Here is an 18,134-nt window from a genome sequence, read left to right as displayed (position 1 = left end):
TAGCCGAATAATTGCATATCGTTTAATTATTCGATCGCAATATAATTAGAAATTTATAATTAGAAATTAAAACAATTAAAAATTAGAAATTTATAATCAGAAATTAAAACAATTAAAAATTAGAAATTTATAATAGAAATATAATTAGAAAGAGATATAATAAGAAAAATGTTATTAGAAATTTGTAATTAGAAATTTAGACAAAGTTTTACAGACATAAGAGTATGTAGCTGAAAAAAATCCTACATTCCTTTGTTAATAGTTTTAGTCAAGTTAAATTGCGATATTCAATAAAAAAAATCTTCACCTTTGACATGTTGTTGTTGTTTCTAATGCCATTTGCCACACTAGCAAGCCTGCTTGGTGAAGCCAAGCAAATTTAAGGCAGAGGGTGTGTTACTTGTTTTTTATTTCAGTGGAGCCATCGATGGCCAAGAATTCGTCTTCAGCTACACACACGTCGCACCCACTTATAGGGCGGACCCATTCATGCATCCATTAATTTATCCACAGATCGAAATTTTTGACCTGAATCAGATAACGATCGATCTCCAATCCAGTACCCCCAGAGGTATTGATTTGTTATGGGAACATGGAGGACTTTGCGACTCGACAGATTTAACGTGCATCAGACACCATTTACTAAACGAAGAGTCTTCGGCCGGCGGGGTTCGAACCCACAAACTCTCGGACATGGACCCACCGCCCTACCTACCAGGCTATCCCGGCCCTCAACTATGACATAAAATTACTCATTTAGGAGTGGGTAAGTAACATGACATAATATTACGTAACTTAGCATTTTTTATGTGATATAAGTATGAAAATTGAATTAAGCAAATGTTAAATTAACCAAGAAAATGTTAAAGATGCGCATGTCAGCACAAACAGTACTTCATCAGGGAACAAACTGCTATGCTAAGATACTGAAGATCTTTCTGTAGTCAGTGGTTAAACCAAAAATTTACTGTGCCTCGAGGCCCCATAATGGTAAACAAAATGAGAATGTAATACAATACCTCAAAATAAATTTGAATATCCAGAGAAACAAGTAGTTTAAAACGAAAATAACTAAAGTCAAAAGTATTCTGGAAAAAAAAGCACTGAAAATAACACGTCTGCATATAAAATCAACAAAGAGAAAATTACAGTTAAAATAACCATAAAATATTGTATATTCTTAAATTAACCCATAAATATCGTATCTTTAACATTTGTTTAGTTTATATTTAAATTTTCACATTTTTATATCAGAATGTATTTTAAACATTTCGCTAGAAATGTGCGAAATTTCATATTGTTTCATTTATTATTTAAGTAAGGTGGTGAGAAGCACGCTGGCAAAAAATTTGATAAAACAGCTTTGACAACAGCAGTAACTTTTAGATAATTAAAAAAAAAAAATTGAAAACGATCACGTTGAACTGTCCATTCTAATATTCCTTTATCGTTCTTATCTATTTTAGACATCAAACTTGACCATAAGTTTGAGACACTTTTATTCCAGTAATATTTTAACAGTTTCAAAAACGATCGCGTGAAATCGTCTATTTAACCAGAATTCCTTTAACGAATCCTATCTATTTTGGACAATAATACGTGACAGAAAGTTCAAAGGCTCTTTTATTCAAATAGGATAAGACACTTTTATTTTTCTTCTTTAGGACAGCTTTTTGCTCCAATTTATTTCCTGCATAATCAACTTTCGCTTTCTACAGGTAACGAAAGTAATCTCCTAAAATTCATGAGAAAATTTGGCAATCATTATTGGCGACCTGACTGTGAGAATGTTTTTTTCCTCGGGAATTGGTAACCTCATTTTTGAACGATAGCGAACAAAATCATTTTCGTCCACCCTTAATGTTGTTTGTTTTTAAACACGATTTATTCTATTCTTTTCTACAGTGAAGTAATCGATTTTGACGGCCGACCATTAATGGTACGCTCAACATGAAAATAGTACACAACATTTGGGTAAGAGTTTTTTTTTCTTAATATTACTTCTTTATTTTGAAAATTTTTAATTTTTTTCACTTGAAAGATATTTTATATAATAGTTTTTCTGGAAAGATTTTCAAGACATTAGTTATTATTAAAACTTTAAAAATTTGAAAAATGTCTTTTAGTTTTGTTTACAATTAATTATTTTACTTATTTAATTATTTTCTAAGTGATAAACTAAAAATTTGGGCACCTCGAATTATCTCACATAATTTAAAGTGATATTTTTGATACTAATTTAGGAAGTCGAATGTTCTAATTACTATAGTAAACTAAATATATTAGAAACTAGTTTATTTATTTTAGGCTTTATGTAAATTTTACTATTGTTAAAAAGACTCTAATAAAACAATCGCCATAACGATAATAAATTTGTTGAAATCTGTAAAAAGTGAAAGGCAGTTTTGTTTATATTATTAGTAATATTAATAAATATATATTATAACTTAGGATTTTATGAGCTTTAAAATAAAAATTTCTATCACAATTTCTTTTTTTAATTAAATTTTTCCCTATATGACTCAATTATTTGGCTATTTGCATTTATCGTATGTAACTAAAAGCCATTGGATAGTTTTTACCCTTAAAAGCTTTTGAAAAGTACCAATCCACCGTTGTTTGTGTCATAAAGTATTTTTCTAAAAACTGAAAATCAATGGTAAAAACTAAATTAAAAAAGTAACAAAATTAAAATAAGTAACAAAATAAAAATAAAATTACTAACGTGTCTCCTACATTATTGGATGATTAAAATTTATACGCTTGAAAAAATAATTTTAGTAAATGTTTCACTGTTATTAAATTCGCATCGATTTCATTTCTAAAATAGGATTAATTGAATTTTTTATAATAAATGCATAATTATGATTATAAACACAGAATATAATAACTTTGGTTGGCTATTGAATAAATTATTATTAAAAAAATCACTAGTAATTTTATAAATCACAAAATGGGATGTTTCAAAATTTATACATTTTATAATATTTCATGAATTAATTTAAATTTTAAATATACGCTTATACATGTTTTTCTTTTTTATAACTTCAAATACTTGCATACAAATTCACAATTTTGCATCAAATTTGAAGATTTGCTTACATTATGCTCATTAGATTTTATTACATTTGATCTGATCATGTATTTCTGTTTCATATCTATCTGATTGCTTGTTTTATGTTATAATCTTTATTGAGGTAAAGTGCAAAAGCATGATTTTGAACAAAATTTTTGAAATTGAGTTTATTCTACGTTTAAAATCCCTGTACTCTTAGCAATCTGAAAATACTTTACTTTTGTTTGAATTCTATTTACTTACATAGTTTAAGCAATTTTTGTGAAAGGTGATAACAGTGGATAGAATAGTAATTTCAAAGTCTTTAAAAGCGTTTATCTCAAAATCAGATTTTTTTCACATTTTACACTACCTTAAGCACTATGTTGCTTTTGAAATAATTCTCTACGATTCTTCATGAGTGTTTATGATTATAGCACACATGTTTTGATCTACAAAGTAAGAGAAAAAAGTAGAATTTCATTTTTATGCATGTTTTTTCACAGAGAAAATTTATGGAAATTTTTAAAAATTTGCCCTTTTAACTTTATTGATCTTTAATTCAGTAGTATAAGCACTTACTTTTCAGATAATAATTCAAAACATAGTCAATAACCTTCTAAATGAAATCCTCAAATGAGTTTTTGTTTTGGACGAAGGAAAGTTTTTTTACAAAGTTTGGAGTATATGCAAAAAAAAAATGTCTTATTTTTATCTGAAAATTTCCATTTAAAAAACAAACATAAAATAATAAAACTTTTTCTGCTAGTTTTACAAGTTTCAACACATAATAAAACAAATAAACTAGTTTTCTTAAAATTGTATGTTAATATTTTAAAAAAAAGTTGTGGAAACTAGTTGGATACCTTGAAAAAAAAGTTGTTACATCAAGTTTTATGCAATTTTGAGGGATTTTAGTTCTGATTAAATTCCTTCCTACATTTTAACTTTAATTTTTTTAACCCTTTATACAATAGTAAATTTACCTCCAACTTCATTAACTTGTAAATGCCAATAGTAAGCTATTTACTCACCTATAGAATTTTCAGGCAGCTCCTGATTACTTCAGAAAACATAAAAAAAGACTTTGTTCTTATAAATGTGGTTAACACTAAAGGTTTGCTTTGGATCAAGAAGAGAGGCTTACAAACATTAAATGGCATAAAAAAAACTTTAAAATTACTCGAAAAGAATTGAAAAAAATTAAATTAAAAATAATTTAGAAAGAAAAATTAGAGTTAAGTTAGAAAAAACGAAACCTAAAAAAAAACTATGAAAATAAATAAGAAATGCCTCACTCTGAAAAAAGACACGCAATCGAAATTTCAGTTTATATAATTTATTTATACAAAATAGTCTATTAACTGTGCTGACTAAGATATCCTCTTCAAAGCAAACAAATTATTTATTAAATAAATAAAAAAAACTAACATGTATCTTCTTGGTATAACTATTTTTTGTCGGACTTGAATTATCTTATGATGTCAATCGATCACTTGATATATTAAAAAGAATAAAAACCGCATCATTAAAAGACAAAAGTGCTATGCAAAAAGATCTCAGATACATTGTTTTAAATGATCTAAAATAGAATATGAGTTTTGTTGCTACATTACTGTTCTGGAGATGATACTCCAGTGTAAAGTATATTGTGATATGTATATTCTTAGCAAATGAAAACTCTAATTAGAAAAATTAAATTTCAAATAAAAACATTTCACACGAATGGCTTACTGTGGACTACACTTGTTTTTTTGAACATCACGACGATAATAATAGAGGAAAAGATGTCACCATATCAATATACGCCAGAGAGTATGCATCAATACCTAGAACCTTAGTGAGCGAGGCAAACGAAAAAAATATTAGGATTTAGTATGATTAATTCAAATTAATAAGTGCATAATATAATGGTACAATGCAAATGCAATATTATTGGAACTTGTATGTTATGCTATCTATTTTAATTACAACTGCGATTTTTGCGTTGTTTTCTTTGTTTTCTACAAACACTTGATATCTTCTGCCAGATCTTAGATTTAAATGAAATCAAAATAATTTAATCAAGAATTTATGAAGAAAAAAATTCTGTAACCTTGTGATGCCTTTTTAAATCATCCTTTAAAAATTGATTGTAATGAATTAAAGGAAGAAAATGAAAAAAAATCGAAGTACACCAAAGCATAAAGAGGTTATTTGGTGTTATAAAATTATTTTTAAAGAAAAAATAACTTTCTGATAAGAACAATTGTCTTAATTTTTGGTAAAAAATAGTTGGAGGGATTTGTTCATTTTTATATAATTTTTTAACTGGTACAAAAGGAATGAAAAAAAATTGAAGGAACTGCAGTCAAACTCTTTGTTACTTTCTAAAATCAGGATCATCGTTATCTAGATTCTATATATCATCAATTTAACGAAATTGCTTCGGAAATTTGATCATTTGATCATTTAAACTTCAATTGATTTGATAATTTAAATTTAAATTTGGATTACGAATTTCAAAATAAGAGATTGAGTAACCAGTTATTTTTACCATCAATAATTTTAAGATAACTTCGAACTCTCCTTTGTTAAAAAAGCGAAACAAAATAATACTCCTATGAAACGAGATGCAACTAATCATATGGCAACATAGTCATTGTCATGATTGTGATTTCTCACAAGTATTTTACAACAATTGCTTTTCTTGCTCTTTATATTACATTATTTATAATTTTTTTTACTCAGTATTGTGTCGAACTGAATTTTTAATCACTAATATTATTTTTTTAGAAAAAAATTCAATTATTTAATTAGAACTTTTTCTTGTAACTTAAATTTAACTCCCGGATAAAATCATCGCATAAAGTGCTTAATCCAAACTTTATATTCATAGACTTGTATTTTTTATACACTGTGATAACTTCAAAAAAAAATACTAAAAAGGTTTTTTCATTAACATAGATTATGTTAATGGAAACGATTTACAAGATAATTCTATATAAACTTCCGCTATTCCTTCAACACAGTACACATTAAAAAAGGGAACTTTTTCTTATCACTTTAAGTCATTGATTACCAACATGTGATTGATTACATTTCGTTCAAATCATTAATCAATTATTAATGGTACAATAAGGGTCAAGTTGTTAAGGTCAAATGCTTTTCATGTAAGTCGTTACTTGTAATAATAATAAAATAAGCTCTAAAGTAAGTTTAGAAGTATCCTTTGTGTTATTACGAAAACATTTTGTGAAGAAAAAAAAACAGAGAAATAATTTCATTAAAAATAATTATTTATGTAACTTGCAACTTTCAAATTATGAGAATAATTTTATTTTTCGGTCGAGAATGATAAGTCAGTTAGTTGCATGGGGAATTAAACGAAATCTAACCCATCTCTAAAGTGACACTTACCCAGGTTATTTAAATTTCATAGAAAAGTGCTGCCTAACATAGAAAGTTTTAATTTAAGAGAAACTTTATCAGCTTGCATTTCATAGTAGTTATTTATAGAACCACATTACGTTTTTAGTGTTGAAGTGGAATATTTTAATTTATATTTCATAATAAAGGTTAAACTTAAGAAATTGTAAAATAATATTAATTTTTATTTCAATCGCATTAGAAACATTTTTATTATACATAAAAAAATACTCTGTGCCACTCGCTAACATTAGTATTTGCTACATTTGATAGATATTTCTCAATCTCTCTAAGAATACTATTTCAATAAACAGTGTATATACCTTAGTGTGCATCAGTGTGTTTATATATACCTTATAATACAAATAATAATTCAATTCAAGCTTTCATTGAATTGTTTGTTCGAAACACTGTAATTGACAAAATTACAATTCTCCTTTTCTGGTCTCTTCTTAAAAAATTCAAGTAATATATTTTCTTAAATATATTATATTTTGTATATAATATATTACCGAATATTCTATATCATGATATACGAATATATATATTCTTTAAATATTATATATTCTTAAACAAATATTCTGTTTAGAAAAGCTCCTGTTCTGTTATTAAAAGTGTATAGTTATTGATAGAAAACATTTCAATTTAGTGTGTATTGTCAATTTTTATAGACTGTTTCTTTAAAATTACACTTTTTAACATTAAGTTAATAAGGATTTTGCTGCCAGTAGGGAATCTCTTAAAGCTGTATATGAATAATGAAATATATTTGTGAATTCTCACCTATTCCAACTTAATGATAATTAGTTTGTCATGCAAATTCGGATGTAATTTCGAATTGTAACATTTCGGTTATAATGCTTTTTTTTTGTAATTCTTTGCTCTTGCACTGGAAAATTTCATTTTTTTTAAAAGTTAAATAAACGAAAGCGTCAATATTAGTTTAATATTTACTGTTTTAGAAGATTTATATATTGTTGTCTTATTGACCTTTTTCTCAATTATTTTTTGATTATCAAAAAGTATACTGAAATTTTAAATTGCTGTTTTTTAATTAAAAATATTTTTAAATGGGTCATTAAAACGTTGAAAACTAATTAAACTTTACTATTTTCGAAAAATTAACATAACATTTTCATGTTATTTCAACGGTTGTAAGTATAGTTGCTATTCAAATTCTTTTTACAACTAAATGTTTGGAATCTGCCTTTTAATAACGATAGTAAACTAAATTAAATTTCTTTTCAAAGTTAAAAACTATTGTTTGGATACTTGCTTTTGCTAATTTTCGCTATTTTTAAAACCAACAAAGGTGTATATCCTATAATTATTTATGCTGTATTTTAAACATTAAAAGTCAAAAATCACCACAATTATTGAATGTTTTATTTCGTTGCTATTTTAAAAAATGTTGCGAAAGAAAAACCTTCGCACCTTAATATTTTTATTATTACCCATATTGCATTAAGTTATAATTTTGAACAATATTGCATTGAACAAGTATTACAAAAAGACGCGTGAAAAAAATTTGCTAGTGATTGGATAGAAAACAGAAACTATTTCTTTTTAAATAAAAAAGAATAGATTTAAATTGATACAAAATGAAAACAACTGAAAAAGTTTAATATTCTTTTCTTGTGTTATCGTTGCAGATAGACTTCAATGTTCGAGAGGTTTATTTGGTCTCGGCATTTAGTTGTAAAAGAATTAAGTTTCTATGCTTACAGCTTTTCACGATCTATGAATTTAACTACTTTAAAATGCATGAATTTATGGTATGAATTTAACGACATACCTATACATGCGAGCCAACTTTTGCTCTCTAGAAAATGATTTTCCCAAGTGGTATTTAGATGACAGTTGAGTTGCAATTGTAATCAGAAATATTTTTTTATTTTGCCAGAAGCTAAACACACCGTCGTGTGTCTGTTTATCATGCATTTACATATATGTTCAACTTGTTCATTTGTATTGGTGGTCCTAATCATTTTAAATACAATTTTCAATTCAGAACTTGAAAAGAAACCATACATTTTTCATCATCCATTTTAACACCAAAAAGAGTGAACATTTTTGAAAGATTGAAGGGACCTGTTTGAAACTTCTCAGAATGTTTAAGTGTATATTAATTAAATATCCGAAATCTTAAAATATTTTAAAATTTTACGAAAGATTTGATTGTTGAAATTCTATAGTATTTCATTCGCTTTGGTTTACAAAAATATTAGATTTGCACTGACTTTTCAATTATACATATATACATTAGTTTTTTTTAAAAAATTGAGTTTCCTTTTCTTTATAATTGCAGATATGTTGAAATACTCTTGTTTTTCAATCAAACTTTGGTTCCTTATAAATACCAAGGGTACCTTATACCCAAACCTACAAGGATTTATGGGATACTTACTAAAATTATAAAGGAGCCACTTTGGTCCCTCTTGTCTTTCTAGGTTTTCGGTTCTATATATACGTTTCTATAAGTTAGCTCTTAAATTGCGTCAAATTATGAAAAGTCAAAAATATTCTGCACCTTCACTAAGTTATTTTTTGAATTGCAGAGCAACAAAAAACGAGGGAGCCAAATTAACCTAATCCGTCTTTCTTACAGCCCCTTGCCAAATTATTAGACGCACTATAAGATTCTATGTAAAAACTTAATTATCTGGTGATACTCTATACAGCTTTATTGTTTCTACGCCGCTGAAACCAGTTTGCACTTGTTTATGTTCGTGTTTCAATTGGTTAACATTGTAATGCAATACGTCAAAAATTAATACAAATAGGAAGTATATGAAAAATCTCAAGAATAAAAACCCATTACATGTATGTTTAAATATAAAAGGCCAAAATATGTAACTGTTAAAAAACTACAGCGTGTCTAATAATTGGGTCTAATTATAATTATATACTGACATAATACCTGATATAATAAATATTCTATATTTATATGATATATCGTACAATTTATCCAATCGTTGAATTTATATAATATATCGTCCAATTTAACAAATTGATACAAGAACGTAAACAAGTGCAAACCGGTTTCTGTCGTGTAGGAACAATAATGCGGTATAGTATCACCTGATAATTAAGACTTTACATAGAATCGTATAATGTGTCTAATAATTTGGCCAGGGACTGTTGTGTTAAGTATAGAAATTAAATCTTTCAAAAAATTCGCAGGAGTTGGTATTTCTGTACCAAAAATTTTCGGATGTTGATAACGGTATTGAAAAAAATGAGGGTTTATAAAGCTTTTGATATTAATACCAATTTTTAATATAATTTAAAAAAGCACTAATTAACATTTAGAAGACATATCAAGATACATTATTTAAAAAAAAGAAAGCAAACTTTAAATCTAACAAATATTTATAACCTAAACATTGAAATGTATTTAGCATATTTTAAAAGATCATAGTCCCGCAGTGGTAAAGATCATAGCCCCGCAGTCCCGCATAAAGAAACGGTTCTCAGCAGAACACCGAAGTCAAGCATCACTCCCTGCGGTCAGTTAGTAGGCCACTTTGATCATCCTATGTAGGGACCGAGGGTGAGCGGTATCGGTTTTCGTTACTCTGTTCTACCGTAAAGTGCTCAACTTCGTGAGCAGGTCATCGGGCTACTAAAGCGGAGGAGTCATCCCCTCTGCAGAGGATCAAAATTGTGATGGCATGTCTTCGAATCATCCTCGGGAATGCTTCCCAAACAGTCGCCAATAGCCCATAGTGCAGCTCTAGTGCGACGTAAATAAAATACCTATCTACCTAAAAGATCCTAATCAAACCTTTTAAAATTCAAGCATTTCTAACCATGTGAAGTTTGTAACTTTCTTCCTCTAAAAGAAGGTCAAAAATTTAAGATTCCATTGTTGAGTAAAATTGGGAATTGATGCAATACAGTATTTATCGTCGGGCTACAAAAGCGGAGGAGTCATCCCCTCTGCAGAGGATCAAAATTGTGACGGCATGTCTTCAGTTCATCCTCGGAAATGTTTCCCAGACAGTCGCATAGAGCAGCTCTAGTGCGACGTAAATAAAATACCTGTCTACCTAAAAGATCCTAATCAAAGCTTTTGAAATTCATGTATTTCTAACCACGTGAAGTTCGTAACCCTCTTCAGGCTAAAAGAAGGTCAAAAATTTAAGATTCCATTGTTGAGTAAAATTGGGAATCGATGCACTACAGTATTTATTAAGCCAAGCAAATGAATCTAAAAACTGTTATTTGTTTAGTTATTTATTATGTTATTTTAGATTCAATATAAAATTAATCTAACATTGAATCATTGAATATTTAATGAATAACATAAACATTGAAATGTATTTAGCATATTTTAAAGAATCATAATCAAAGCTTTTAAAATTCATGCATTTCTAACCATGTGAAGTTTGTAACCCTCTTCTGCTAAAAGAAGGTCAAAAATTTAAGATTCCATTGTTGAATAAGATTGGGAATACAGTATTCATCAAGCCAAACAAATGCATCGAAAAACTGTTAGTCGTTTAATTATTTAATACGTTATTTTAGATTCAATATAAATTAACCAAATTTTAATCGAGCTATTGGAATTCGCATAAAATTATAAATGATCACTAAATTAAGTAATACTATTATTTTATACTTAAACATGGTAATTTCAAAATAAAGGTAATGAGTATGGTAGCTTTTAATATACACTGATAAAAACAATTAATTTTAAGATAGTAATTAATAACTTTAATAATAGTAATTAATAAACAAAAATTATCAACTGTATAATTGTCTATTAATCGTAGAATTTCTTTTGAAAAGCATAGATTAAAAACTCCTTGAACAAAAAATTTCAAAACTAATGACTTTTCACTCATAGTTAAATTCGGTTTTAAATTTACTGAAAGAAATTTAAACTTAATAGGCAATTGGAATTCAGTTCACAGGAAGTAATTATTTTAATTCACACTGTTCTGTATAATTTATATTCAAATCATATACCCTGAATGCAAATTATGTTCTGATTAGCCATTNTTTAGAGGACATATTAAGATACATTATTTTAAAAAAAGAGAACAAACTTTAAATCTAACAAATATTTATAGTCCAAACATTGAAATGTATTTAGCATATTTTAAAAGATCATAGCCCCGCAGTCCCGCATAAAGATACGGTTCCCAGCAGAACACCGAAGTCAAGCATCACTGGCTGCTGTCAGTAAGTAGGTGGGTGATCACTTTGATCATCCCACGTAGGGACCGAGGGTGAGCGGTATCGGTCTTCGTTACACTGTTTTACCGTAAAGTGCTCAACTTCGTGAGCAGGTCATCGGGGTACTAAAGCGGAGGAGTCATCCCCTCTGCAGAGGATCAAAATTGTGATGGCATGCCTTCGGATCATCCTCGGGAATGTTTCCCAGACAGTCGTCAATAGCCCATAATGCAGCTCTAGTGCGACGTAAATAAAATACCTATCTACCTAAAATATCATAATCAAAGCTTTTAAAATTCATGCATTTCTAACCGCGTGAAGTTTGTAACCTTCTTCCACTAAAAGAAGGTCGAAAATTTAAGATTCCATAGTTGAGTAAAATTCGGAACCACTGCATTACAGTATTCATCAAGCCAAACAAATGCATCGAAAAACTGTTAGTTGTTTAATTATTTATTATGTTATTTTATATTCAATATGAATTAACAAAATTTTAATCGAGCTATTGGAATTCGCATAAAATTATAAATTGTCACTGAATTAAGTAATACTATTATTTTATACTTAAACATGGTAATTTGAAAATAAAGGTAATGAGTTTGGTAGCTTTTAATATACACTGAAAAAATCAAATAATTTTCAGATAGTAATTAATAACTTTAATAATAGTAATTAATAAACAAAAATTATCAACTGTATAACTGTTTATTAATCGTAGCATTTCTCTTGCAAAGCATAGATTAAAAACTTCTTGAACAAAAAATTTCGAAACTAATGACGTTTCAATCTTAGTTGAATTCGGTTTTAAATTTACTGAAAGAAATTTAAACTTAATAGGCAATTGGAATTCAGTTCACAGGAAGTAATTATTTTAATTCACACTGTTCTGTATAATTTATATTCAAATCATATACCCTGAATGCAAATTATGTTCTGATTAGCCATTTTCTTCTTAATTACTTTAAAGGTTTCATGAATATTTAAGTAAGTGGCTACAAATTACTATTATTCGTTTGTTATGACATATTCTTTAGAGGAATCATAATTTTTATCGTTAAGAAACAATAGTCTGCATTAGTAGTAATATTGGCAATATAAATCAAACAGGCAGCACTGAAATTGAATAAAAATAATTCAAATATCAAATGATTTTACCGTTTATTGTATCGATAAAGTTAACTTAGAAAACCACCGTGTCATAATAATCATATTTTAATTATGATTAATTCCGATAAAACTATAAATGATAACTTAATGAAGTAAAGCTATTATATGAAACATAAACATGATAATTTGAAAATAAAGTTAGTGAGTTTGGTAGCATTTTTCATATTTATTCATATCCTTAATTACTAATATTTGCGACCGCACCGTGTAGGGTTCAGGCCTTGCATCAGAAAGGTTCTGGGTTTGCTTCCCGGGCAAGGCATGGATGTTCTTTCCTTCTTCATACTATCTGTACTTACTGTGGAAGCAACGTTGGCACACCTAATATGATGCCCCTGAAAGAGTGACCAATAAATATGCCCTGTAAGTGCCTGAATTGACAAAATGTTAGGTGGGTGGAAAAAGGTGGGCATTGGAAATAAAGAAAGAAATTATTCATATTTTTGTTCACAAAAATAACTACTTTAATATAACTACTTAACGTTAGTAATTTTTCAAAAACTCAAAAGTTGAAGTCAGTTTACTATATCGGCACCAACAATGTCAAGCTTATAAGTTTTTTCAAGGCACTTATTCATATATATTCATGATAAAGAATAATAAAAAACGAACAAATTAAGAAAAAGTATGGTTCGCAACTATTGTTGAACTTTAGAAATAAAATTTTTCTTTTATTTGCTTATAAATTTACTTATTCAATTAATAATTACCTCGTTCATCCATTGAAACTCTTATTCTAATCATTAACTCATTTTTTTTACTCATTACTTTAATCTATTCTTATTTACAGATTTACTCATTCCTTCAATGATTACCCATTTAACTAATATATTAATTTGTTTATTCATTGATTATCTTATTTATTTATTCTCTCATTCTTGTCTTAAGATGTACAAAATAGAAAGCAGAAAGTCTTCACTGTAATACAATATTTTTACTGACTCTATAATCACTCATATATGCACCACTAAATATATAATCACCCTAGACAATGTGAGAGGGAATTTATCGGTTTCTTAATATTCAAAACTGATAATGTGTTAAAAATAAAAATAAAGACATTTATAAATTAATCTAAAGATAAAAGGGCATAATTTTTTTTTTACATACTTGTAAATTAATAGTATATAAAAAAATATTTTTGAGTTCTAAAGTTATACGGGAGGAATAAATATGACATTTACATCTTTATTTTTAGGAATTTAATTCACTCATTTTCTTTTCGATTATCCCGTAAACAGTTAACTGATTAAATAAAAAATGACTAAAAAATGGTTTACTTAGATATTACTAAACATTCTACATTTCATTTTCCTCAACAGTATAATCTAACGAAATTGCATAAAAAAATTCCCAAGATAACATTAAAGGTTATGGACAGGGCGTTGTCAAAACCTAATTGATTTGTCTAGGTTAAGTGATTTAAGACTTATGTTTCAGAAAAAATAGTATTGCACATTTTTGAAAGTGAACACTTAGCACTTACTTTGACAGATTTTAAAGTTATATATTTTCCATTTTTTTATTTTTGACCTAGCTTATTTTGATAGATTATATAAGAAACGGCTCATTTTGTAATACACACACATTTAGCTGTCACGCCTTTTTGAAATTGGTGATATGTCTACATTTTTTTATTCATTTTTTAAAAAAAAATAATAATTGAAGAAAGTTGTGAGAAATAATTATAAATTATTGTGAGTGAGAGATTGAAGCACGTAAAAAAACATTTGCACAGATTGTAATTCTCAAGAGTTAATCGAAAAAACATTTAAATGAACTCTTCCATTTTTCGTAAAATTTTAATTCTTTGAGTTGGCTGGATTACATCAACTCTTTTGGGAAAATAAAATAATAAAATTTTAAATTTGAAAGTTGAGTTCATATCTAAAATGTTAAATTTAGTATGCGCACTGTTTTCTTTAAATCATTGGGAGACACTCCAGCAAATCTTAAAGTTTTTAAATTATTAGGGTTATGCTTCCACTCTGGAAAAAATTCCCTATTTCTACAGACCGTTTTTTACACAAAACGGTTTTTCTCTCTTTTTCATCCTAATCATAAACGGGTAAAAACCATCAGTTCAAATTCTAGCTTTTTCTAGGCAGTTTTGCATACCTAACTTAAGATAACTTTACCTTTTTCGTATCATTTGACGATTATTTTCCACGCTTGCTCTCCCTTTTCAGTAATTATTTCAGTAATTATTTAATTATTTTATTTCAGTAATAATTTAGTTTTTATTTGAAAGTGGTTATTTTATTCAGTAATTATTTGAACATCGTATTAAGAAAATTGCGATTCGAATTTATTGTCAAAATGATACTCCACCTTATTATTATCTGTCTTTAGATATAATGTTTTGGTAAGTTAAGTTGACAGACATTTTTGAGAAACAATAGTTTTAAACATGCTTACAATTAAATATGATTTCAATAAGTAAGATTTTTAAAATAAAAACAGTTTTAAGACTTCACTTCATTACGGAACACTAGAGTTGCCGCTATGGCTTGGCTTAGGGGACAGATTCAGGCCTCCCTATAAAGGTCACCCAGATTAAAATCCCAACATTGATTGGTTATATGAATTCGGCTCTCGGCTTGCATCAACCACACTTCTGTGAGAGTTATTTTATTATTAAATTTAAAGATTTTTGTTTATTAAATTAACAGAATTTATTTGTTTAAATAACTTCACTTTTCTGTTAAAAAAACAGGTGTCTGCTTCTAAAAAACAGTGTTTTTTCTGTGAAATAAACAGCTTTACTATCGCACCAGCTGAAAGTTTGTCTCCATAAATTTAAAAAAATTGTTTTTAACAAGGTAATACTGCTTAGACTAATGACAAAATGTCAAAAAATGAAACAATTCATATTTTGAGATTTTGTTTATATTAATCAGTCATCAAAATTTAACTTTATTATATGGAAACTCTTAAGCTTTATTTAAGACTTTTGCTTTGCTATCTGAATAGTTTTGTGCCCTTATAATTGCAAGGAATTTTAATTTTTGTAAAAAACTAAATCTTAATGATATAATTTAGAAACGTTGTGATAGATCAAAATATTTCAAAGATTTCGCTAAAACTTAATTTGAAATAATTATTTATTTCAAATGTTATATAGTATAAAATATAAATCATTTAAATTTAACAATTAATTTCATAAAATTCTATCTGCATTTACATCACTATAAAAATGTTTAAAACCCATTTTCATATGCAAAGTAAATTTTTTTTGAAAAGTGCCAAAGAAATTTAAAAGTAAACTGAAAACTGAACAAAATGTCGTTTGAAGGTATGCTTTATAAAATTTTGTAAATAAAAGACAACACTTTATAAAGCAGTTTATTAATAGCTTTATTCATTAAGTTTATTTTATAAATTATATTTCTTTGAATTATGAGCTATTCATTTCATTTTTCTTATTGTTTATTTATAGGTTTTTTCTCTTCTGTGTTGTTTAGTAAATGCAAAGAAGCATTACCGCTCGGATCCCCTCACTCAGACGTTGCATTATGACGACGATGAACCGTCTTCCTCAAAAAATAACTCTCCGTACCCTCAAATAACAGATTCTAATCCAAGCTCTTACCGACATCCCGTCGAATTGCCTAAAAGTCACCAATACACAATACCTACCGCTCCTGTTTATAGACACACTCATTACCAACAGCAACCAAATCCTTATGGTTACTACACTTCTCCTCGAGCAGCATCTTATGATTCCTATCCAAAGATAGAAGCACCAGAAGTTGAGTCAAAGTACCCAATACCACAGCCTGTTCCACGGGAATACCACAGTGAGGAAGTTAAAGATCAGGATTACAAGAAACCAGAGAAGAAATTTAACGAAATAAGTTCAGAAGAACCAGAAGAGCTTGAGTATAGTCATGGCTCAGAGGAACACGGTCAAAGCCAGGAGCATTCTGCACCACTTCCAGCACAAAAACACAGTCATGATGATGATAAGCATATTCAATATCCAGCGCATAAATACGGTCATGATGATGATAAGCATACTCAATATCCAATGCATAAATACGATCATGATGATGATAAGCATGCTCAGTACTCAGCTCCAGCAGCATCTCCATATCCCCCTCCAAAGCGTGATCCAAAACTTCCTTTGTATTTTACCATGTATGAAAAACGTATCATACAAGATCCAATGGATAAATATGGTAAAGGCCCATGGAGGTACTTGACTTATGGGCATGGTATTACGTATGGTAGTAAGGAACCTGGTAAAGTTTTTGAAAGAGGTTATGGATACATCAGAGCTTTAGGTAGAGATCATTGCAAACTTCCTGATAATTTATGCCCAAAAAGAGATGAAAAACCTTTTGAATATGACGGAAGAAAAGAGCCATATTTTGGATACAGACCGCATTAAACCCTGATGATGAAAAAAATAATAATTCTTGATGCCAAATTCAATTCCTATAGAAATGTGATGTTGTGAAAATATTTGTGTTACTTTTTTCTTCTTTTTATTAACTTTTATATAATGAATAAGTAGTTTCTTAGAAACTCTCACGTATTTATCACTAGTGCAGAAGATGACACCACATGTACTATCTGGGTAGCACAAAAAAAATGTGACTGTTGGCTTGAAAATTTTTAATACTTTTACAAGCCTTTCTTATGTCAATTGTATCGTTTTTAATCAAACTTTAAATGAACTACTTACTTTCAATGCCTTCAGTAAACTCAATTTATACTTACTATACAACAGTAACATATTTAAAAAAACATTTATCATTTTGCTCTTTTAATTCAGTGCTTATGCACGACGTTGAAAACGTATACTCTGAAATCTTGACTAGAAAATGTAATTTGGTTATTTTGAATCATTTTTATGGCTAATTAAAACTTAAACTTTCGTATCAGTTAGGAAATTAAAATATTGCTTATTTACATTCTCCGGCATACCTTTGATGAGCTTTGCTTAGTATTTTTGTTAATTTGATGAAAATAGCGTGTATCTTCTGTATGTTTGCCATGTGTCACGTGAGGTGTAAATGTTTCCTCTGTATGTTTCTGTATAGCAGCGATGATATACAACTCTATACTCAATTTTTTTCGACTGTTTCATTATTATTGTTATTTCTATTTTTGTTTACCTTTCTAAAAGCATTGTTCAATTAGTGTTGTTGTGTCTTTTATTCCCATTTCATTTTACGCAAATTTTAACATTCTCAATGATTTTTAAAAATTTTACTTTTAAATAAATTACGAACATGTTTTATTAGTTTATTGTAACAAAAAAAAAGCTAGAAGGAAAGGTCACTTTTTAGTTGATTTTTAAAATTTAATACTC

The 18,134-nt window shown here is 28.0% G+C and overlaps 1 protein-coding gene across 1 annotated transcript; it reads left to right on the top strand.

Moving 5' to 3' along the window:
• Positions 1 to 1,504: 1,504 nt before the first annotated feature.
• LOC107437878 (uncharacterized) lies at positions 1,505 to 17,961 on the top strand. The gene is made up of 2 exons (XM_016050007.3): positions 1,505 to 1,974; positions 16,254 to 17,961. Exons 1-2 carry the CDS (start codon positions 1,951 to 1,953, stop codon positions 17,205 to 17,207), a joined length of 978 nt encoding a protein of 325 aa, XP_015905493.2. The 5' UTR covers positions 1,505 to 1,950; the 3' UTR covers positions 17,208 to 17,961.
• Positions 17,962 to 18,134: the final 173 nt, after the last annotated feature.

The sequence above is a fragment of the Parasteatoda tepidariorum genome, chromosome 4 (genome assembly GCF_043381705.1).
Source record: "Parasteatoda tepidariorum isolate YZ-2023 chromosome 4, CAS_Ptep_4.0, whole genome shotgun sequence".
Classification (NCBI taxonomy): domain Eukaryota; kingdom Metazoa; phylum Arthropoda; class Arachnida; order Araneae; family Theridiidae; genus Parasteatoda; species Parasteatoda tepidariorum.
The sequence above is the reverse complement of the archived record's forward strand: the minus strand, read 5'-3'. Positions and strand labels throughout refer to the sequence as shown.

Bases quoted from the DNA above. Each gene is read 5' to 3' on its own strand.
- LOC107437878 (XM_016050007.3), top strand. From the start codon at position 1,951: ATGAAAATAGTACACAACATTTGG. The intron at 1,975-16,253 runs GTAAGAGTTTTT...GTTTATTTATAG, and splicing joins AAATAGTACACAACATTTGG to GTTTTTTCTCTTCTGTGTTG.